Source organism: Scyliorhinus torazame, chromosome 15 (genome assembly GCF_047496885.1).
Source record: "Scyliorhinus torazame isolate Kashiwa2021f chromosome 15, sScyTor2.1, whole genome shotgun sequence".
Lineage (NCBI taxonomy): Eukaryota > Metazoa > Chordata > Chondrichthyes > Carcharhiniformes > Scyliorhinidae > Scyliorhinus > Scyliorhinus torazame.
Genome location: NC_092721.1, coordinates 158,832,630 through 158,857,173, shown reverse-complemented (window position 1 = coordinate 158,857,173; position 24,544 = coordinate 158,832,630). Strand labels below are relative to the sequence as shown.

The window sequence follows — 24,544 nt, the reverse complement described above, 5'->3', positions numbered from 1 at the left end:
GTTTCTCCTGGAACTCCTGAACTTCTATACCATCGTCGACAAGGAACACGCAATTAGACTTTGATTGTGGGCTCATAGATCTTTACCCTGTGGTCTTTTGCCTGTAAATCTTTATCTCTCTAACCCCCTCTTTTATTGTGTGAGTGAAAAGAAGGCACCATTGCTCCCCTGCTCTCGCGTTTGAGTCTGTACAAAATAAACAAATTCAACCTGAGTCGTGCTTGCTGCAGGGTTATTAATAGAAATTAGATCATACCTAAACCAAGGGATTGGGAAATATGGCATCTCTTTTAAATGGAGAAATCAAAATACCTTTCTGTTCATGGATGGGTTGTGAGAGCAGAAATCAGGGCTGCTTATATTAAATCCCCTCCAGTCTGTCACATCTTACTGCATCAGAGTTTCATCTTAGACCTTGTAGCTTACTCACAGCTTTGTAATTTAGAGGTGAGAGTGCTACTACTGAGCTGCGACTGACGCCTTTTAGGCAAACGCAGAAGGCATATTGCACACGCAAGGTTCGACCCTCAGATAAATGAGCCATGAATCTATTTTTCATATTGTTGGGAAAGAGATAATTATTGGAAAGGGCCTCTGCCCATTTCGCATAGTTTATGGGCTTTTTTACAGCCACCTGAACAGACAGACAGGGACTTGGTTAAGTGTGTCGTCCAAAAGGCAGCATCTTTGACAATACAGCACCCTTTCAAGTGCTGGCACAGAATGTTGGCCTGGATCATTTATTCGAATTCTGGAATTAGGTTTTGAATATACAACTCTCTTAATCAGAGATGAAAATGATACCTCTGAGCCAACCGTCCGTCTTCAACATGCAAGTGCAGTCGCTGAGCCAATGTCGGCACTTGGTTGCTTCATGCTTACTGCGTTTAAAAAAACATTATTTATCCAGAAATGTTTATTTTACAAAATAAGCCAATGCCTTCAACATTCTAATGTTAAGAAATTTGAAAATGAAGCCAATTGGAGACTGAAAACACTAGACATCAAATGGAAAACATGACTTGCATTGTTCTGAAGATTTCAGGTCGCAAGGAATTAGAGTATCTTAGAATCATAGAATCCCGACTGTGCAGAAAGAGGCCATTCGAGTCTGCACCTACCCTCCGAAAGCGCACTCTACCTAGGCCCATTCTCCTGCTCTATCCCCGTCCATTGATCGTAGCTAATACTGATAACCTGCTCATCTTTAGACACTCAGGGGCAATTTAACATGGCCAATCCACCTAACTTGCACATCTTTGGAGTGTGGGAGGAAACTGGAGCACCCGGAGGAAACCCACGCAGACACGAGAAGAACGTGCAGACTCCACACAGACAGGTTCGGAATCAAATCCGGGCCCCTGGCGGTGTGAGGCAGCAGTGCTAAACACTGTGCCACAGAGCTGACGTGCAGCAATTCAGGAACTTTGGGGCATTGTGTAAAATTTAGCCCTATCTTATCAGCCTTATTTTTATGTACCTAGGATGAAGCAAAGTTAGTGCGGTGTACTCTGATGCCGCTGCTCCATCATGCCAATGAGCCTGGCACAAAACTGTTTGTTACCACAGGTAGCTTCAAAGCAGTAACGGTCTGCAGGATGTCAACTGATGAGTCGTTTTTTCAATTCGTAGTACTAATTATTTCTCAGACTGAGTACATAAAGACCAAGGAAAACATAACCAACATTAAATGAAAGGTAAATAGTAAAAGTGAATTACTACCTTCTTTGTGCAACAGATGAAATAAGGAATCAATAGCATTTCATGGAAAATCAACAGTCTTTATTACGTGGTGTCATATTATATACAGATACCACACTGCAATACAAGTGGAGTTTACGAGTGATTGTTTGGTTTATTTATTTAAGTTCCTTGAGGGGATAATTGAGCCTTCAAACAAATGATCATGTAATTATTACCGTAAACATTGGATAAAAAGGTATTGCTTCATTTTACGAATGTGTGGATCAAAAGCTAAATATGTAAGTTGGAGATTTCTATCCAGTCAAGGGTACAACATACAAAATAAATAAATCTTTGCGTTTTACAACTTGGAATATTAGAACACTCTTGGATAATCTCAAGAGTGCCTGTCCGAAAGGAAGATCTGCGATCGTACCACGTGAGCTATCAAGACTCCTAATTGACATCGCTGCCCTCAGTAGGACCCGACTTCCTGGGATAGGGCAGCTAAAAGAAGTAGCATGGAAATGCACCTTCTAATGGGAAAGAAAGGCTAATATCAACCCTCATGACAACTGAGTCGGTTTTATCATCTGGAATGGGCTCTTGGATACACTGCCAGATCTACCCAACTGGGTGAGTGAAAGGTTTATGACACTTCACCTGCAGCTCAGCCATCGTCAGTGCTTCTTCCCCAACCCTTGTCTCCAATAAAGGTATTGAGAAAAAGTTCTATTCTGGCCTTCATGACATCCTCATTGTGATCTCAAAAGAGGAAAAGACCATCCTTCTGGCGGACTTTAATAATAGTAATCTTTATTGTCACAAGTAAGCTTACATTAACACTGCAATGAAGTTACTGTGAAAATCCCCTAGTCGCCACACTCAGGCGCCTGTTCGGGTACACTGAGGGAGAATTCAGAATGCCGAATTCACCTATCAGGGTTGACCATGATTCCAATGTCTGGAAAGCAACCAATGGGAGAATGGTTTTGTCAGCATTATGGACAGAAGGGGTGTACATTGAAACAGCACTAATTTTTCCTCAGACCTCCCATCCTTAAGCAGAAAAATGTTTTGATTTGTTTCCTTTTTAATAAATGCTGCTCGGTTTTTGTTTGATCTAATTCCTGCTAATAACTCCACAGCAAACCCGAAGTAGGACAAACTCAAAAGGTTAGTTTATTGAACACATTCAAAAGCTGTGCAACATCCCTCTCCGCACGCATACAGTAAAGAGAGGAATAGAGAAAAGAAGGTTTTATAATAGAGAGACCACAGAAAAAATAAGTATTGGTTCACGTGAGGCTCAGAGCCCAAAATCAAAGTCCCGTGAGGAATTCCTTCACCGAGGGTGGGCTGAAAATGGATGACGTAAAATTTGCTTTTTCTGGTCGTAGCTACTTTGGCATGCAGAGATGAATCATAGAATTCATAGAATTTACGGTGAAGAAGGAGGCCATTCAGCCCATTGAGTCTGCAACGGCCCTTACAAAGACCACCCTACTAAAGCCCACGTACCTACCCTATCCCCGTAACCCAGTAACCCCTACTTAACATTTTTAGACACTAAGGGCAATTTAGCATGGCCAATCCACCTAACCCGCACATCTTTGGACTGTGGGAGGGAACTGGAGCCCCCGGAGGAAACCCACGCAGACACGGGGAGAATGTGCAGACTCCGCACAGCCAGTGACCCAAGCAGGGAATCAAACCTGGGACCCTGGCGCTGTGAATCAACTGTGCTAACCACTATGCTACTGTGCTGCCTATTGTGTAGGTGATGGGGTACAGAACCTTCAGCAGAGGCAGGGTAGATGGATTCAGTTGTTCAGTCTGATCAGAACTCCTTCAGTGTGGCCTGTTAGTCAGATGCTAAAGCAGCAGACTGGACTTGCAGCTTAGGAAGGCAACATTAACTTGTTCAACAAGCCAGAGTCTTAAGTCATATGACTTTACCTCGATACAAGGTCTCCAACAAAGGATGTTTATCCAGTGTCTGGAATTCGGTTTGGTCTTCAGGACTGCTAATGTCCCTGCCATTATGGGTTAAAAGGAATGTTTGAGAAGCCATTGTTGTAATAGACTCTCTGGCTCCACTGGAGAGCCTTGTATATCAATTGTAAATGGCCTCTATGGAGCTCTTTTTGAGGTTGGACGGTGCAGTACCCATATGATCTGTTCGTAGATTCTCAGAAATAACGAGGTGTGACATTTCCAAAACTGCAATATGACATCTTTTGTTCTGGTGAGTCATAGACGTTAACTCACAGACATAGGGTTAGCCCTCCTAATATTATTTGGCAGCTGAAAGTGCCAGGGCGGGATTCTACGGTAGCTGATGCCGAAATCGTGTTCGGCGATTGGCTGGAGAATCCTCGTTTGCGCCGAAATTGGGGTCGGCGCCGCCTTTGCGATGCTTCGCCCCCTCAAAAACAGTGTACTCATATGCTGCATGCCATCGGGGCGGCCTCAGGACGTCACCAGAGACCTCCCCCGATGTTCCGCCCTCGATGGGCCGAGTTCCCGAAGGCATGGAACACTTTTTTTTTTCCCTTTGTGGACCGCGCGCGGGAAATGTTTATCTCCAAAAAATTGGCGGCGTGCCAACCCTAATTGGCAGCGTACTGATTCCAGTGCCGCCACAATCGGGGGGGGTGGAGGGGGGCCGTTCCACTGGCAGGGGGGCCTTCGTCGGTGCTGGGGGGACTGATGGGGTGTGATCAGGGGGTGCCAAAGCTGGCTACAGGGGGGGCAGTTCTTGGCAGGCTGGGTCCGCGCGTGGCCAGCGCCATGTTGCACAGCGTGGCCACTGCCGGCCGCCAGCATGCGCATGCATGGCCACGGACCCGGCAATTCCCCGGGTCCCAGCTGTGCGGCTGCTAGCTCCCTACCGGACAGAGGATCGTGCCGCTTTTGCGCCATTTTTTCTGGCATAAAATGCCACTATTCCCAAGCCTGAGTCAGCACTTAGTCTGCAAATCAGAGAATCAAGCCCCTAGTTTAAAATTAAGTAATAGCAATGAGGATAGATTTTTAAAAATATTTTTAAAATATGCAGTTTTAGGTTCTGTTCCATAATATCACTGTAATTACTGGCAGACCGGGCACTTTTCAGGCTAAACATGGTGACCTTTCGTCCATTTGTGAGTTTGCAGAATACACAGTGAACAATGATCTGATCAAGATAGCCATTGTCTTGCAAGATAACTTTGATGCTCTTTATTTCTGTGTCAAACTTGCAAAGTGAGCAAATGGCTAGGGCCCTATGTACAAGATTGTTAATAGGGCTAATCTTATAGTGCATGGACCTACACAGATCTCAATGTGTATATTGACTAGTGAAGGTAGGTTTGTGGGAGACAGTAATGGAGAAACCATTAGCGAATGCCTCAACTAGCATGTCAAGGAAAGTTAGGCAGCTCCATCTCAAAACTGAATGGGAGAGCGAGATGGAGTTAAGTAAGGTGTGTAATGGAATCTGTACATACTCTGAAGATTTGAATATAGAAATCCTATCATTAACGTATTGGAAACATGCATACTCATTCCATCAAACATATATTTATTGAGGAAACCAGCGAAAATACCAACCTCAAGGGGGTCCAATGACTACACCACTGTTTTGGGGCATACATGATGTCATTAAAACGGAATTTAACTGTGCGAGTTGCTCAGTTCTTAAGTTCAGTGAATACAGATTCAGAAAATGGTGCCATGTCTTAATTGTCGGAATAGCAATGCGACTCAAATGTCAATGCCTTTCTTTAGCGCCACATTCGTAAAACAAACAATGTGGAATGAGCACAAAGACAACTTAGTAGATGTGACCATTGCACGAGTCTTGTCTTCGCATTGAGGGTACCCTCCACCGTGTCGTGTAGCCCTACCATCTTGCTAAATGGGATTCAGAACAGGTCTAGTAACTAAAGACTGAGCAACCGTGAGATGCAGTGGGCCATCAAAAGCAACAGATTGTATTCAACCACAATCTATAACCTCACGGGCTGCCATATTCCCCATCCTACTATAAAATAGGGGGATCAACTCTCGTCAATGAAGAGTGCAGTAGGGCATGGAGGAGCAGCACCAGGCATACCTAAAAAATATCAACCTGGTGATGTGATAACGCAGGACTGCTTGTGTGTCAAACAGTGGAAGCAGCGTGTGATATAGGCAGAGATTAAGTGATCCCACAACCCACTGATCAGTTCTAAGCTCTGCTGTCCTGCCACATCCAGCATGAATGGCAGTGGACAATTAAACAATTCGTGGCCAAAAGAGAAAATGCTGGAAAATTTCAGCAGATCTGGCAGCATCTGTTGGGAGAGAAAAGAGCTTATGTTTCGAGTCCAGATGACCCTTTGCTTTGTTCCCCTTACTTGGGGAAAGATGTAAATTCATTAGGGGCAGTTCAGAGAAGTTCACTAGATTGATTCCAAGGGTAAAGAACTTGTCATATGACGAGACATTGAGCATTTTGGGCCTATACTCACTGAATAGGCGAGGGGATCTAATTGAGGTATAAGATGCTAAAGGGGATTGACAGGGTAGACATGGAGCGGATGTTTCCCCTTTTTGGAGATTCTAGAATGAGAGGCCATAAGGTTAGGCTTAGGGGTGGCAGATTTAAAACAGAATTGAGGAGGAATTACTTCACTCAAAGGGTTATGAATCTGTGGAATTCTTTACCCCAGAGTGCAGTGGACACAGGAATACTAAACAAATTTGAGGAGATAGGGTGACACAGTGGCGCTTAGTTAGCACTGCTGCCTCATAGCGCCACGGGACCCAGGTTCAATTCTGGCCTTGGGTGACTGTCTATGTGGAGTTTACACTTTCTCCCCCTGTCTGCGTGGGTTTCCTCCGGGTGCTCCGGTTTCCCACCATAGTCTGAAGTGGTGCAGGTTAGGTGGATTGGTCATCCTAAATTGCCCCTTAGTGTCCAGGGATGTGCAGGTTAGGTGGGGTTATGAGAGTACCAGAAATGTTGGGGGAGCGCAGCAGCTATTGAGAGGGAGGAACTGAAGGAGATCAATATTAGTAGAGAAATGGTGTTGGGGAAATTAATGGGATTGAAGGCTGATAAATCCCCAGGGCCTGATAATCTACATCCCAGAGTACTTAAGGAAGTGGCTCTAGAAATAGTGGATGCATTAGTGGTCATCTTTCAGGATTCTATAGACTCTGGAGCAGTCCCTGCAGGATAGATGCAGGAAGGATGTTCCCAATGGTGGGTGTGTCCAGAACCGGGTAGACCATTTAGGACTCAAACGAGGAGAAATTTCTTCACCCAGAGAGTGGTGAGCCTGTGGAATTCATTATCACAGGAAGTAGTTGAGGGCAAAATATTTTCTGTGGGTTTCTCCGTCGGCAGGATCCTCCGCCCCGCACTCACACCCGCACATTTCCCGGCGGCGTGAGGTGGCCCACAATGGGAAACCCCATTGGCCAGCCGTAGGGACAGAGAATCCCGCTGCCGGCTAGGGCGCGCCGCTCCAGAAAACGGGGTTGGCAGCACGGAGAATCCCGCCCTTAATGTTTTCAAGAAGCAGTTAGATATAGCACTTTGGGCACAGGGGATCAAAGGAAATGATTGGCCATAATCATAATGAATGGCGGAGCAGGCTTGGAGGGTCAAATGGGATCCTCGTGCTCCTATTTTCTATGTTTCTATGTAACAGGGTTAGGGTGGGGGAGTGGGCCTAGTAAGGGTGCCCTTTCAGAGGGTCTTTGCAGAATTGTTGGGCCAAGTGGCCTCCTTCTGCACTGTAGGAATTCAATGGTAAAGATAGGTTTTAGTTAGAAGCAGGATGAAGGGTCATGGCAAAGGGTTAGGAAGGTGGTGATTTGGCTGAGATGAGATCAACCATGATAATATTGCATGGTGGAGTAGTCTCGAGGGGCTGAATTGCCTACTCCCGCTCCAAGTTTTTTGGCTGGATTCTCTATTGCTAAGACTAAATGTTGACGCCGGTGCAGAATTCATGGAGTTCCATGACATCAAAACTGGCGCCGCACCTGGACAGTTTCTGCTACTGTTGAGGGGCTAACACTGACGCCATGTGGAACACAATCGATTCCAATGAGAAATGGTGGTGGATTTGCTGGTTTCGCGATTGACACTCTGGAGGCCGATAAGCTGCAGCCGCATATACACACTTCATTCCCCACACACACCACCCCAGCCAACAAGATGGCAGCAAGGAGAGCAGCTCCACACTTTACAACGCCAAGCTGGAGACCCTCCTGGGCGCAGTGGGGGAGAAGTGGATGACCCTGTAACCCGGCCCGGGAAAGAGGGTGCCAGCCCCCGCCGTTTGCCGTGCTTGGGTGCAGGTGGCAGAGGCGGTGATCGCCGTGGGTAATACTGTCCAGACAGGCCAGCAGTGCCGAAAAATACTGCATGACCTCCTCAAGGCAGCCAGGGTGAGAAGGCAGCACTGTGCCCATGGCAACAACCCTCGTCCCACAATCCCGTAATCCTATCCCCCCCCAACTCAGAAGGTCGCTGAACCCCCACCCTGCACCACATGTCGGTACCGATACCGGCCCCCATGGCCGGATGCCCTGGCCATTGAGGCCACCAGCTACCAACCCCTTGGGCTGCATGCGTCAGACTGTCTAACACTGTAATTTTCAGTTTGCCCTGTGTCCTCTGCTCTGCCATGGAGAGGGGCAGAGACCCTGCTGAATTGCGGTTCCCCATAACACATGTGTAAACACCCCCCAACACCACCCCCACACCACCCTTACCCCCACCATCACCACTCCCCTCGACGGTCTAATCATGTTACTTATCTTGTGTCTTGCAGGACCTGCAGTAGATGGAGCTGACCCATCTGGCGTCTGCCGCCCCTAGCCAGTGCCACAGCCGGAGCCCTCCTGTGAGCCGAACACTGACGATGAGAGCTGCTCAAATTTAGCCCTCCACACGAGACGCAGGACACCCCGGAGCTCAGGTCTGAAGATGACACTGACTTTCCATCACAGTTGTCTCCAACACCCACCACCATCCCAGAGACACTCACCTCGGTTGGGCACTTTAGTGAAGAGGCTCCTGGGACATTCTCTGGTGCGCATCACACAGCTGATCTGGTACAGCAGGTGGAACAAAGAACAAAGAGCAATATAGCACAGGCCCTCCAAGCCTGTACCGGTCATGGTACCAACCTTGGCCAAAACCTTCAGCACTTCCTTGTGCCGGATCCATCTATACCCATCCTATCCATGTATTTGTCAAGATGCCTTTTGAACATCGTTAATGGATCTGCTTCCACAATCTCCCCTGGCAACATGTTCCAGGCACTCACCACCCTCTGTGTAAAAACCTGCCTTGTACATCTCCTCTAAACTTTGCCCCATGGACCTTAAACCTATTCCCCCTGGTGACTGACCCCTCCACCCTGGAAAACAGTGCCTGCCCATCCACTCTATCCATGCCCCTCATAATCTTGTAGACCTCTATCAAGTCACCCCTCAACCTCCGTCGAACTAATGAAAACAGTCCAAGTCTATTCAGCCTCTCCGCACAACTAACACCCTCCAGACCAGGCAACATCCTGGTAAACCTCCTCTGCACCCTCTCCAAAGCCTTTGGTAGTGTGGCGAACAGAATTGCATGCAATATTCCAAGTGTGGCCGTACCAAGGTTCTATACAACTGCAGCATACCTTGCCAGTTTTTATACTTTTGAAGCTTTATAAAGCATTAGTTAGGCCCCATTTAGGCCTGGGGCATTCAGTGCAGGTGCTGGCTGAGACCCAGGTCAGGGTTGCCACCTCACAGGCAACCATGTGCCAGGGCCATCTGGAAATTGCAGTAGCGCTTCTGAGCATGGCACAGTCACAGCAGGCCATGGCCGGGAATGTCAGCGGCATTCTTCAGGAGCTGGACGATGTGGCGCAGACACAGAGGGAGGTGGCCCAGTCCCAGAGGAGATGGCACAGTCAATGGCTGATGTGACACAAACTCAGAAGGTGGTGGCACTGTCAATGAGTGATGTGGCGCAGTCCCAGACAGAGTTGGTCCACTCGTTGTGTTCCATGGCAGCGAACATGCAGACCTGGTCAAGACCAGAGCGGACATCCAGAACTGATAGCTTCAGGTGGCGGTGGAGCCTCAGGGGTTATCTCTGCTCGCATCCCCATCCCATGGAATAGCCCCGGGGTCCATCGGGCACCCCGAGGGAGGGGGAGGTGATGGGGCCCGCGCCGGAATAATGCCGAAACACTGTCGCACCTCAGACTCCCCCCCCCCCACCCCTGTTCCTGGTGCATCTGGTGGGCAGCGGGCAGAACAGATAACACCACGCCAACTGAGACACCCGAGCAGCAGTCTGGGCACCCCAGAAAATGCCCGCCAATGGAGACCCAGGTCACAGGGTGGGAATCACAGCATGCCACCTCCACTCTTGCTGCACCATGTAATGTCAGGGCCTGGTAGGCCAGAAAGTTAGACATCAGTTAAGTTGGCACGGGCACAATTTAGTTATGGGGCTCGGGCACAAATCTGTATATATGTTATCACATTAAACACCTGTTCACAATTTTGCAACCTGCCTCAGTGCTCTGTCAGATGGGTGTGATGGGTGGGCTGGCCAGAGAGATTGGGGGGAATGGGCTGACATTGGGGGGGGGGGGGGGAATGAGCGGACGTTGTGGGTGGCCTGGGCTTCCTCCCGCGTCCATCCCCCCCGACCATCCCCACCACTGTTACCCCAGAGATTTGATGGGACCATGTGTTGGAATGGCAGCCCGCATGCAGGGATCAATGAGGTGGACAGTGAAAAGTGCTACATGGGCAGGAGTAGGATGTTGTCAAACAATGTGGAGCACCAGAGCTCATCGCAGAGCGGATTGTCAACATCCTTCCTCCCATGGATCAGACCTGGTGGTACTGCCAACCCAGGGCGAGTACCTCGAAGCGCTGTGGCATGTATCACAGAGGGGGTTGCAGGCGAGGGGGTGACCGGGGAGGATGTGTGTGGAGTTGGGATATGGTATTCATGCCTCTGGCCAGTCCACACCCCCCCCCCTATTTGGTGAACCTGGAGCCGATCAGAGCGTCCCGTGCACACTGGCCCTGGTGAACACATCGCGCGGCCTCCCTTGCCTGCCTGGCCTCCATGTCCTGCCCATCCTCCCCCTCCCTCACATCCTCCTCGTCGGATGAGGACTGCCATTCCTCCCCCTTCTCCAGCACTTCGCCTCTCTGCTGCGCGATGTTGTGGAGGATGCAGCAGGCCGCCACGATGTGGGCGACCCTCTCAGCATCATGCTGGAGAGCACTTCCAGAGCAGTCCAGACACCTGAACTGCATCTTCAGGAGGCTATAACACCGCTCGATCATGCTCCTGGTTGCTTCATTGGCGTTGTTGCAGCTGGTCTGTGTCCTTCGGATAGATGTCATCAGTCACGACTGCAGAGGATAACGTGTCACCCAGGAGCCAATCGCCCAGCCAGGGGGGCATCTTGAACATGTCAGGAATCAACGAGTGTGCCAGGATGAAGGCGTCGTGCACACTGCCCGGGTATTGGACGCAGGCACGTATGATGTGCAGCTGATGGTCACATATCAGCTGCGCGTTCAGCGAGTGAAATCACTTTTGGTTTGTGTAGAGCGGCCTGTCATCTGCAGGTGCCCCTAGGCTGGCATGCATCCCGTCGATCACCCCTTGGACCCGGGATATCCCGTCGATGGCAGCGAACCTCGCTGCTTGGGCATCCGGGTGGGCTTTGTTTACATTGTTGTGGATGTATCGAGCCACCTGGACATATAGAGCCTCCATGATGGAACGGATGCACCGATACACTGAGGACCCCGCATGTTCCCCCCTCATCCTGCAGTCCTGGCCTTGTTGGTGGCCGGGACCATGGGGACCTCTGGCCCTGTCGCCTGACCATGATCCCAGGGATATCATCAGCTGGCCCTACCCTTGCCAGCGGACGTTCCGCAGTCCCCGCCCACCACCCCATAGTGGCTACAGTGGGTGACACCCTTGGGTGGGCTACCTGATGCCCTGCCGGCGGGTGGCGTCCGGGTGGGGGGATATCGCGGAGGGTGGGGTGCGGGGTTGGAGGCACCCATATGGCCGGTGTCACTCTGCAGGACCAGGGGCCAAGGTGGGTGGTAAGTGGGATGCGCAGCAATGTGGTTGCCTTGCAGGCCGCAGCAATCGCAGTCCATGCCTGGGCACCGTCCCAGTCCCTTGGGAGGGGTCACTCTGGCTACTCGGCCTGCCCTCCTTCACAGCCCCTCCCCGGCCCTGGCCGGGGCCATCCCCCACCCCAGCCAGCCCGACCAGTGTCTGGCCCAGCATCCCATGTCCGTGCCTCTCTGTGTCCTACCTCTTCTCTCTCCCTCATCAGACACGATGCCGGATTTTAAAAGCACAAGTGAACTGCACCATCGAGAATTCGACCCATTGGAGGCGGTGAATTGCGAAGGCCTCAGAGAATGACATGTAAACGGTGTTTACTATAGGTGCGAACTGGACTGCATTGACACCGATGTTGAGGTGACAGAGAATTGCAATTTGGTGTCAAATCGGCGCCCACCGCAATTTTGGCGTCGGAACATTTTCTCCGCCCAAATGCGTTTCGCGATTTTAGCGTCAGCAAATGGAAAATCTTGCCATTATGAATGCACTATGCTCAGCACCATTCTCAACTTCTCAGATACAGAAGCAGTCCATGTCCAAATTCAGTTAGACCTGGATAACATTCAGGCCTGGGCTGATAAATGGCAAATAATATTCGCGCCATGCAAGTGCCAGAAAAAGGCCATCTCCAGCAAGAGAGAATCGAACCTTCTCCCTTTGACATTCAATGGCATTATCATTGACCAGAAATTGAACTGGACCAGCCATATAAATATTATAGCTACAAGAGCAGATCAGAGGCTGGGAATTCTGGGGTGAGTAACTCACCTCCTGACTCCCAAAGCTTGCCCACCATTGAGAAGGCACAATTCAGGAGTGCGATGGGATGTTCTCCACTTTTCTGAATAAATGGAGTTCCAACAACACTCAAGAAGTTCAACTCTACCCAAGAAAAAGCAGCCCGCTTGATTGGCACCTCTCTGTACTGTAAATTCTAAGAATTTATGAATCCATTACCTCCAATATCCACTCTCTCACACTGATGCACAGTGGCAGCAGTGTGTACCATCTACCAGATGCACTGCCGCCACTCACCAAGGTTCCATTGGCAGCATCTTCCAAACCATTAGACTTTACCACAAGGGCAGCAGATGCATGGGAACACCATAAACTGCACGGTTCCTTTGAAGCCAGACACCACCTTGACTTCGCTGTGGCTGGGTCAATATCTTCTAACTCACTCTGCCGGGATTCTCCCCTACCCGGCGGAGCGGGGGGTGCCGGCGGGATGGAGTGGCGTGAACCATTCCGGCGTTGGGCCGCCCCAAAGGTGCGGAGAGGCCAAGCCCTCACCTTGAGTGGCTCGGCCCGCGCCGGAGTGGTTGGCGCGCCGCGGGAAAGGCCTTTGGCGCAATGCCAGCCGGGGCCGAAAAGGACTCCACCGGTCGGCGGAAGTCCGCGCATGCGCAGGAGCGTCAGCGGCTGCTGACGTCATCCCCGCACATGCGCAGGGGGGGGGGGTCTCTTCCGCGTCGGCCATGGTGAAGACTGTGGCCGAGGCGGAGGGAAAAGAGTGCCCCTATGTCACAGGCCCGCCCACGGATCGGTGGGCCCCGATCGCGGGCCAGGCCACCGTGGGGGCACTACCCGGGACCAGATCGGCCGGCGCCACCCCAGGAGCCCGCCCGCGCCGCCTAGTCCCGCCGGTAAGAGAGGTGGTTTGTCTCTCGCCAGCGGGACAGGCATTCCAGCAGCGGGACTTCGGTCCATCGCGGGCCGGAGAATCATCGGGGGGGGGGGGGGGGGCGCCGACTGGCGCGGCGCAATTCCCACCCCCGCCGAATATCCAGTGCCGGAGAATTCAGCAACCGCCGGGGGCGTCGGAGAGTCCCGCCGACCTAATAGGACTGTGGGTGCATCTACAGCACTGCGGGCAGCAACAGTTTAAGAAGATGCCTCATCATTACCTTCTCAAGGGAAATTAGTGATTGGCTTTAAAAATCGTGGTCCAGCCAGCGACGCCCATGTCCCATGAAAGAATAAAACAAACCTTTTCTCCTGTAGTGTACAGTGCCACGATTGTCTAAACTATGACATTCTCCTGATGAGTGTAAGATGAAAAGCTGCGGCAACGTGTCTCTTTTTTCAGCAATTTTCGAGTTGTGCGTGACTGATAAATAAATGCCGTCCTTTAGTTTAACTTTGAGCACGGGGCGGGGCGGGGGGGGCTAAGTTTGAGTAACAGTTTACAAAGCATTTAACAGCTACACTCGATCACATGGGATTTATGCAATAAATCAATTGTCAGATTCAAATCTTCCCGAGTTGAACCTGTCTGAAATGTCAACATTTTTTAATGACAAAACGAAAGAGACAAAATACTGGGCTCGATTTGTCCAAATAATTAGTTGCTCGGCACCGTGCGCTGTTTCTTTTATAACTATTAGCATAACAGATTGTTTTAACTCCGAGAAAAAGTTGCCTTCCTTTTGTAATCAACTTTTCTTCAATGCAGACCTGGATTTGATATTCCCAGTTAAACATGCTGCTTCCAGGGACATATCTCAACACAGTCCAAGGCACCATTCCGTTTTCTGGAGCATCTTACCTTAATCAGATTATGTGCCACTGTGTACGGTACATCTGGGGCTCCTCGGATGCCAGGAGCAAGCTTGCCCGTGCCATACCCGTGCCAAGCCAGGGCGTAAGGGTTGTCCATGGTGACCCAGTACTTCACCCGGTCCCCGAAAGCCTTGAAGCAGAACTCTGCATATTCACTGAAGCGATACACCAACGTCTCGTTGACCCAGCCTCCATACCTGTCCTGCAGAGCCTGGGGTAGATCCCAGTGATACAGGGTCACTATGGGCTCAACGCCGACATCTCGGAGTCTTTGGACTAAGTGCGAGTAATACCTCAGCCCAGCTTCATTGCGGCTTGAGACTATCCCATCTGGAAAGATCCTGGACCAGGCGATGGAAAATCGGTAGTGAGTGACTCCCAAAGTCTGGATGGCAGAGATATCCCTCTCTATGTTATTGTAACTCCCACTGGCCACGTCCCCGTTGGCACTGAGCTGCTTGTGGGTGAAGGTATCCCAGACAGACGCTCCTCTCCCACTCTGCTGCCAAGCACCTTCGGTCTGGTAGGCTGATGTCCCCACGGACCACAGGAATCCCTCGGGGAAAGTGTCGTACAGGAACAGGTTGTCCTCCGGGTAGGGCAGGCTGGCGAACCTCGCCCAGGTCCTCTCTCCTGCCCCAGGGTCCCCGTCCAGAGACACCAACCACGGGCAGAGGATGAGGAGAGCGAGCGCTGCTGGCTTCATACTGTTGCCCGCTGTGTGGTAGACATGGATTGGACTTTCCCTTTTGGGCTGTGGTCTGAGTAGGGGGTGATCTGCCGGGGAGAGGGACGCCCTGTGCGCTCTGCTATGACACACATTACATGCCCCACATCAACACTCGCCAGGTCTGTCGGCGAGCTCATCAGGACCTCGGCACCCTCCATCCAGGGACATCTATTAATAATTACCCATTGACTGTTCCTAACCAACAGCCTGGGGGCAGAGAGAAAGCGAGAGAGAGAGCAGCTAATAATACTGCCAAGTGATAACTGGTCACTGAACACCCTGCAGAGTTTTTGCTAATTCAACAGACACGGCGACGTGCGAAGAGCTTCTCGAGTTTGTCCAGCTCTCAAGTGCACACTACGACACGGTGCAGTCACTCATTTCTTATTTCGTGCTCAATGAAGGAAGTGTCACCGAGTCCCGTCAGCTTCCTGGTGTGGGCTGCGCGTCGCTGGAACTTTCCAGCTTATCCCATTTTGTGAGGAAGTGGCGGCGAATCCCACTTTGGTGGAGATTTCGGTCAGATCTGTTGCCAGGCTGCTGAATGCGGGAGCTGAGGGGAAAACACCGTGCCAGATCCCCGGGAATCACTCCCGGGGAAGATTTGTGTTGTGCAACACCCCGCGTCTCTTCACCCAGACTCTGTCCTTCCCGCTGCCCCACTGGAGCTCGGCCAGGTTCTCCCGCCGGGAGGGACTGACAACTTTCCCCTCACTTTGGCGCGCGCGCGCGGGAGGCGGCTGACTGTCCCCCGGGGTAGGGCTGGGACAGGCTCCGCTCCTTCACCAGGGAGCCGGCTCCACTCTGTCACCCTGAATGATTACTCTGATCAGCGCCTCGCTGACACTGCAACACCCCGCGTCTCTTCACCACTTAGATTGAAACACTGCTACCCCGAGTGTAGCAGCAGGCACAACATGGACCCAGGCGCAAAGCTGGGTCATACATGTAAAACAAATACAGATAGGAAGGTACAGATATTTACAGAAATATAATACAGTCTGCTTCATCTAAGATAAAGAAAATTAATGAGAAAATAAATGCCTTAACTTTGAAATTTGCAGCTGTCAACTTTTGATCCTTTGAATGTGCGCTGGGTTCAGCTCTTGCTATTTAATTGAAAGTTTTAAAATATACGTTCTTGGGCTGCGGGTATTGTTGGCTAGTTGGGCATTTAATGCCCTTCTCTACCCTTGACAAGGTGGTGGCGAGCTGCCTTCTTGAACGCCTGCAGTCCATGTGGTGTAGATACACCCACTGTGCTGTTAGACGATTTTGGCCAAGGACAGTGAAGGAACGGCAAGATAGTTCTGAGCCAGGATAGTGTATGGCTTGGAGAGGAATTTGTAATGGATCTGCTGCTCTTTACCTTCTAGGTGGTAGAGGTTGTTGGTTTGGAAGGTGCTGTGGAAGGAGGCTTGGGCAAGATGCTGCAATGTATCATGTGGATTGTACACACTCCTGGTCACTGTGTCAGTGGTGGAGGGAGTGGATGTTTGTGGATGGGGTGCCAATCCAAGTGGCTACTTTGTCCTAGATGCTGTTGAGCTTCTTGAGTTTTGTTGGAGCTGCACTCATCCAGGCAAGTGGAGAGTATTCCATTACACTTCTGACTTGTGCCGGAGATGTTGAACAGAAGATGAATTACTTGCTGCAGAATTCCCATCTGTAAACTGCTCTTTCCACCGCAGTATTTATTTGGCTGGTCTGGTTCAGTTTCTGGTCAACGGTAACCCTCAGAATGTTGATGATGTGGTATTCAGTGATGGTAGTGCCATCGAATGTCAAGGAGCCATATGTTCTCTCTTGGAGATGGCTACTGTCTGGTGCTTTTGTGATACAAAGGTTGCTTGCCACTTATGAGACCAAACTTGAATGTTGTCCCGGTCTTGCTGCATACAAGTACAAACTGCCTCAGTATCTGGGAAACACTGGCCCTCAGATGCTTAAGCTGCCCCTCAGGCTCTGCAGTTCTGTCCCTCTTGAGCTACATCTCAGCTTGGTGATGGCCTTCTTTCTGCAAGTTTCCACTCCAGCAAAAGTAAACTCTACAATGGTTGACCTTCCCCTCAGAGTCTGAACCATCACCTGGGTAACACCACATTTGAATGGTTAGGCTCTGAAGACCCGTAACCTCTGTGCGTGGAACATGCACTTTATAAGGTAACATTCAATTCCATTCAGAGGCATGGAAATAGATTGATATATTGAGTTTTAATGAGGAGTACCACAGGGCTCCATTACATTTTATATGTATTAATGGCTTAGTAAATGCTCCTTCTATCTAACACTACATTCCCCTTGCTGATGGCATCAATATATTCTATCCACATTCCTTTTTATTTACTTATTTTTAAAATTTAGACTACCCAATAATGTTTTCCAATGAAGGGGCAATGTAGCGTGCCCAATCCACCTACCCTGCACATCTTTCGGTTGTGGGTGAGGCCCACGCAGACACGGGGAGAATGTGCATAGAACATAGAACATACAGTGCAGAAGGAGGCCATTCGGCCCATCGGGTATGCACCGACCCACTCAAGCCATCACTTCCACCCTATCCCCGTAACCCAATAACCCTTCCTAAACTTTGTTTTGGGCCACTAAGGGCAACTTAGCATGGCCAATCCACCAAACCTGCACGTCTTTGGACTGTGGGAGGAAACCGGAGCACCCGGAGGAAACCCCCGCACACACGGGGAGAGTGTGCAGACTCTGCACAGATAGTGACCCAGCGGGGAAGCGAACCTGGGACCCTGGCACTGTGAAGCCACAGTGCTAGCCACTTGTGCTACCGTGCTGCCCATACTCCACGATCTGCCTCGAGGAACTTTTCTACATTTTAAATTATGAACTGCCAAAATTATTCACATGGTTTCGTCTTAACAGTTTATCCCTAGATTTACAAAAGGCAAATTTTATTTGCTTCATTATTCTGAATGATTCTCAATTTGGATTTAAGATAGATGGAATAGATGTTGAGAAAAAGAATGATACAACATTTCAAGATTTTGGGATTCATGAGATTTTAAATTTGAATGAACAAATAGCAAAAAAGTGTCACAATATGTTTCTTTTTGCATAGAGATATTGTGTAAATTCTGTCACATAGAAACCACTGTACAATATGCACCTAAACCAAAACCCACCTTATTCTTCTTTACAGCAGAAAGCTGCAGCAAAAGTGAACTATTTTGACAACACAAACATATTTATTTGTTTTGATACTTTCAAAACTGAAGATAAACAATTTTTATTTAAAAATTCTCTCCTTATATTTCGACTTCATTTCAATAAGTTACCACCTTTGTTCAACAAAATGTTTGAATTGAATTCTGCCAATCGCACCCCAATCAGAAATTCCTGTCATGCACATCTGATTTGGATTTGGATTTTGTTTATTGTCACGTGTACCGAGGTACAGTGAAAAATATTTTTCTGTGAGCGCCTCAACAGATCATTAAGTGCATGAAAAGAAAAGAATAAAAAATACAAAGTAGGGCAACACAAGGTACACAATGTAACTACATAAACACTGGCATCGGGTGAAGCATACAGGGGTTTAATGTTAATGAGATCAGTCCAAAGATGTGCGGGTTAGGTGGATTGGCCATGATAAATTGCCCTTAGTGTCCAAAATTGCCCTTAGTGTTGGGTGGGGTTACTGGGTTATAGGGATAGGGTGGAGGTGTGGACCTTGGGTAGGGTGCTCTTTCCAAGAGCCGGTGCAGATTCGATGGGCCGAATGGCCTCCTTCTGCACTGTAAATTCTATGATTCTATAAGAGGGTCGTTTAGGAGTCTGGTAACAGTGGGGAAGAAGCTGTTTTTGAATCTGTTCGTGCATGTTCTCAGATTTTGTATCCCCTGCCTGATGGAAGAAGTTGGAAGAGTGAGTAAGCCGGTTGGGAGGGGTCTTTGATTATGCTACCCGCTTTCTCCAGGCAGCAGGAGGTGAAGATGGAGTAAATGGATGGGAGGCAGATTCATGTAATGGACTGGGCTGTGTTCACGACTCTCTGAAGTTTCTCGCGGTCTTGGGCCGAGCAGTTGCCATACCAGGCTGTGATGCAGCCAGATAGGATGCTTTCTATGGTGCATCTATAAAAGTTGGTAAGAGTTAATCAATAACTGGCCCAGATGTATGGATTCAGTATCCCTGTACATACAAAATTTTAGTTCAAGTCGAAAGTGATAGATCGTCTTGGTGATAACATACTAGAAAATATCTGATCATTGGGTCTCTTCTGCCATTCACAATTTTTTCTGCTCTTGCCAGAAGTTTTCCAACATCTGCTCCTACTGGATGGCTGCCTAGTGACATCTTGGAAGTTGGTGGAAGGCTGCTGTTGGCCTTTTCGGGACCTTTAAGCTGGTCATTGCCAATAACCTCTGGGTGTTTGAGCTTGTGAGAGTCTGGCGATAAACTGCTGCGCTTTGAATACTTGACAGAGCAGTTTGGCATTGAGACCTTGATGGGCATTGGTTTATGGGATGCTAAAATAATGTATATATTGAACCCCGAGAGATGGCAACACATACTGCTCCTATTCTGAGTTCCACGTGGCTAATGCTTATAACTTCCTTGGGAGAGAACATTGCAGAAGATAAATGAATTCTTGAAAACCCTAACCAGATAGTCGACCAGTCTCTCCAAAGTGGACCTGCATGCAGCAGGTGGACCCTCTCGACCAATGGGTCCGACTTGTGCTCCCGCACGTGCTTCCAAAGCAGGATGGGTCCGGGTGTTGCTAGCCAGGTTGGGAGCGAGGTCCCAGAGGAGGACTTCCTGGGGAAGGCAAGGAGACGTTCATGAGGTGTCTGGTTGGTAGTTGTACAGAGCAGCGACTGGATGGCGTGGAGGGCCTCCGGGAGGACTTCATGCCAGTGGGTGACTTGGAGATTCCTGGATCGTGGGGCCAGTAGAACGGTCTTCCAGACCGTTCCGTTCTCCCTCTCTACCTGCCCATTTCCCCGGGGGTTGTAACTGGTCATCCAGCTTGAGGCAATGCCCCTGTTGAGCAGGAATTGATGCAGTTCGTCACTCATAAAGGAGGACCCCCTATCACTGTGTATGTACGCGAGGAAACCGAACAGTGTAAAGTTACCCTTGAGGGCCTTGATGACGGTGGTTGCGGTCATGTCTGGGCAGGGGATGGCGAATGGGAACCGGGAGTACTCGTCAATCACGTTCAGGAAATACGTGTTGCGGTCGGTGGAGGGGAGGTATAGGGCCGCCGAATTTGAAAGTCAGGCTTTGCAAGTTACATTGGAAGTCCAACCCCAGGAGTGTAGCCGCGCAGAGGTGCAGCAGGACATAAAGGCGGAACTTGTTGAATTTCCTGTCTTGGACAGCAAGGTTTGCTATGCAGAACCCCTTCTTCTCCATCGAGTGTGACCCGGAGGCCAGGGAGATTCTTTGGTTTACCGGGTGGGTAACAAGTGAACAGCGCCTTACCGTGTCGGGGTGTATAAAGCTTTCCGTGCTCCCAGAGTCGATCAGGCAGAACGTCTCGTGGCCATTGATGAAGACCGTCAGCATTGCTGTTGCGAGTGTTCGAGGTCGATTTAGGTCCAGAGTCACCGAGGCCAGATGAAGTAGTTGCGGGTTTTGATCGGCCAGCGTGTAGTCGGCCGTGCTGGGGGCCTGGGGCCCCATCCAAGATGGTGTCTCCCATGGGTCGCACATGGTGGTCGGGATGGACAAAATGGTGGCGGGGATGGACAAAATGGCGGCGCCCATCCGTCCAACGTGGTGTCCGAGGGGAAAGATGGCCGCGCCCGTGGGTCGCACGTGGCCCTAGGATAGGGGGGTGGCGGTGAGTGCTGGCCGCCTGGGGCCCGAAGGGAAGGTTGCCGCAACTGTCCAGAGTCGCTGGAGACCGCGGCCATGGCTCATGCCTGACAGACCCCCACAAAATGGCCCTTCTTGCCGCCCCCTTTGCAGGTTGAGGTGCGGGCCGGGCAGCGCTGGCTCGAGTGCTTCGCCTGCCCGCAGAAGAAACAGCGGGGCTCGATGGAGTTAGCAGGCCGTCTTACAGCGCAGGCCTGCGGGGACACTGGGAAGGTCTGTGGGGTTGCCGCTGCGGGATGCCTCGCAGCCCAGGGGGCCGCCGCGTGGTCGGGCGCATAGGACTGCGCGTTTCTGGAGGCAACATCCATGGACCCTGCCAGGGCCCGTGCCTCTCTAAGTCCCAGGGTGTCTTTCTCCAAGAGTCTTTGGCGGATCTCTGAGGAGCTCATACCTTCTACGAAGGCATCCCGGATTAGGAGTTACGTGTGCTCGCTCCCCGAAACTTGCGGGCAGCCACAGTTTCTGCCCAGCACCAGTAGTGCACAGTAGAACTCCTCCAACGGTTCCCTGGGGCTTTGCCGTCTAGTTGCATGCAGGTGATGTGCGTAGACCTGGTTTACAGGGCGGATATAATGTCCTTTGAACAATTCGATCACAGCATCAAAGTCCTCCGCCTCCTCGATGAGGGTGTAGATCTCAGGGCTTACCCTTGGGTGCAGGAGATGCAGTTTCTGTTCTCCTGAGGGGGTGCCTCCGGCCGTCTCGAGGTAGCCTTTAAAGCACGCCAGCCAGTGCTTAAAAATCGCCGCCGAGTTCTCCGCGTGGGGGCTGAGTTGTAGACACTCCGGCTTAATTCGGAGATCCATCCTTTCAGCTTAAGTGTAGTCTATTAAATTGATGCGCGATCAATTACAATTAAAGACGATGTAGTAACATAACTGAAGGCTTTAATAGACTAGAAATGTTGCCCAGCAGCTTCGGTACAGAATGAGGGCTGCTGGGACAGCACTGGCTCTTATACCCTGCCTGTCAGGGCGGAGCTACATACCAAACAGCCAATGGTGAACTCCTAGGTTTAACCAATGGTCTTCAGCCTCTCGGGTACTGCAATACCTGATAATACCACAATCGTCACTGACCTAAACTTGCTCCCTTGCAATGTCATCTTCCGAGTTTTAAAAGGATCTATTCTTAGCCTTCTCCTCTTCCTCAGTAATAAGCCACTTTAACATTTGGGCAAAGTCATTTAAGAATGAAACCAGGAAGCACATTTTTCACACAAAGCAAACTTGGCGGCACGGTAGCACAGTGGTTAGCACTGTTGCTTCCCTCATGTATGGATTGAACACCTTTCTGAACCACTCACCTAGCTATCTAACTTCCAGCCTTGGATGAGTCATCACTGCCTCCAGCTCGACAGTGGGAAACTGAACCATCATTTCCGTTTTTTTTTAATAAACATTTTATTGAAGTATTTTTGATATTATAACAACAACAAGATAAACATTGTACATGAAACTATAAACATAGTGCCAAAGCCGTCTCCCTGCCTTACAGGTCCCACCTTTATTAACCCACTACTCTAAGCTAAACTAAACCCCCCCTTCTGCTGACGATTAATTTTCCGCGAAGAAGTTGACGAACGGTTGCCACCTCCGCGCGAACCCTAACAGTGACCCTCTCAACGCGAACTTGATTTTCTCCAAATAGAGAAAGCTAGCCATGTCCTGTAGCCAGGTCTCCGACTTCGGGGTTTTGAGTCGCTCCAAGCTAATAGTATCCGTCTCCGGGCTCCCAGGGAAGCAAAGGCCAGAACGTCTGCCTCTTTCTCCTCCTGGCTTCCCGGATCTTCTGACACCCAAAAATCGCCACCACTGGACTCAGTGCCACCCTTGTTTTTAACACCGTGGACATGACATCTGCAAACCCCTGCTAAAATCCCCTAAGCTTCAGACATGCCCAGAACATGTGGACATGGTTCGCTGGTCCTCCCACACATTTTGCACAACTGTCTTCCACCCCAAAGAATCTGCTCATCAGGGCCGCTGTCATGTGAGCCCGGTGAACGACCTTGAATTGTACCAGGCTGAGTCTGGCACATGTTGCGGACGCGTTGACTCTACTCAATGCGTCCGCCCATAGACCCTCCTCTATCTCTCCTCCCAGCTCTTACTCCCACTTGCCCTTCAGTTCCTCGGTCTGTGTCTCCTCTGACCCCATAAGTTCCTTGTAAATGTCAGAGATGCTCCCTTCTCCTACCCACCCTCTGTCCTGAATCCCCCTTAGCTGTAGGAACGGGAAGGTTGACACTTGTTTACGTAGGAAGTCCCACACCTGCAGATACCTGAATTTGCTTCCCCTCGCCAACCCAAACTTCTCCTCCAGTGCCCTGATACTCGGAAAGCTCCCCTCTATAAACATATCCCCCATCCTCAATCCCTGCTCTCCGCCATATCTGGAACCCTACCATCCATACTTCCCGGGGCAAACTGGTGATTATTACAGATTGGAGACCAGACCGATGCTCCTTCTGCTCCCACATGCCCTTCCATTGCCCCCAGACTCTCAGGGCCGCCACCACCACGGGGCTGGTGGAGTACCGTGCCGGCTGGAATGGCAGAGGCGCAGTTACCAACGCCCCCAGACTGGTGCCCTTGACTGAAGCCACTGCCATACGCTCCCATGCCGACCCCTCCCCCACCACCCACTTCCTCATCATGGCTATATTCGCCGCCCAGTTTGAACCATCATTTTCAACCACTACCTCAAAGTGCACCTTCTTCCTAATTATTCCCTAGTCCCTGCACAGTGACTAGATAAATTTAATCCAGCCTGATTACAATCTCAGAATCCTATTGAACTGGGATTCTCTCGAGCACAAAACAGCTTAGTTTCACCTTCACAGCACTGTTCACTTCAGCCCCACTTCCACTGAAAACTTGTACGTGCTTTCATCACCAAAAGACTATTGCAATGCTCTCTTTGGGGGCCACACAAGCTCTACTCTGCACAAACTCAAACTTGTCCAAAGCTCCGACAAATATCATGCGCTTCCCTGTTGGTCAGTGCAGACACAATGGACCAAAAGCCCTTTTGCTGTGTTCGGGATTCTCCGCCGGCGGGATTCTCCTTTATGCCGCAGCCCGGGGGTTTCCCGACGGCGTGGGGCTGCCTCACAATGTGAAACCCCATTGACCAGCTGGCAAAACGGAGAACTCCACCGGCTGGTCGGGGCAGAAATGTGGCGCAGCGGGGCGGAGAATCAATGAGTCACAGTCATTTATTTCGTCTGACCTCAATGATTTATAAGAGCCTTCCATTGCCCTGTATTACATTGAAAATGTATTGCCTTATTTCTAAAATGACTCTCTGGCTTCATCCCACCCTAACTCTGCAATTTCCTCCATCCGTGCTGGCTCCCCGAATTCTCTATTCCTTTCGCTCTGGGCTTTTTGGTAACCTCATCAATTTTGCCTATTGCCGATTTTCAGTTGTCCAAATCTGAGGGTTTTTGTAAATCCTGAGAGGGTTTCGGGTGGAGGGAAGACGGGAAAGGAGGGGGATGAAAGGGGTGTTGTCAGTCTTGTTGGGAAAAGTGGAGAGATGAAACGTTG

At 50.2% G+C, this 24,544-nt stretch overlaps 1 protein-coding gene across 1 annotated transcript in view; it reads right to left on the bottom strand.

Annotated features, from left to right (window-relative positions):
- kl (klotho) overlaps nucleotides 1-15,877 on the bottom strand; it is a 118,684-nt gene extending 102,807 nt beyond the window's left edge. Inside the window, exon 1 of the mRNA XM_072477003.1 lies at nucleotides 14,394-15,877. Within this exon, the coding sequence (XP_072333104.1) occupies nucleotides 14,394-15,113 (720 nt within the window). The 5' untranslated portion in view covers nucleotides 15,114-15,877. The remainder of the gene's footprint in view (nucleotides 1-14,393) is intronic.
- Between the last annotated feature and the right edge of the window lie 8,667 nt (nucleotides 15,878-24,544).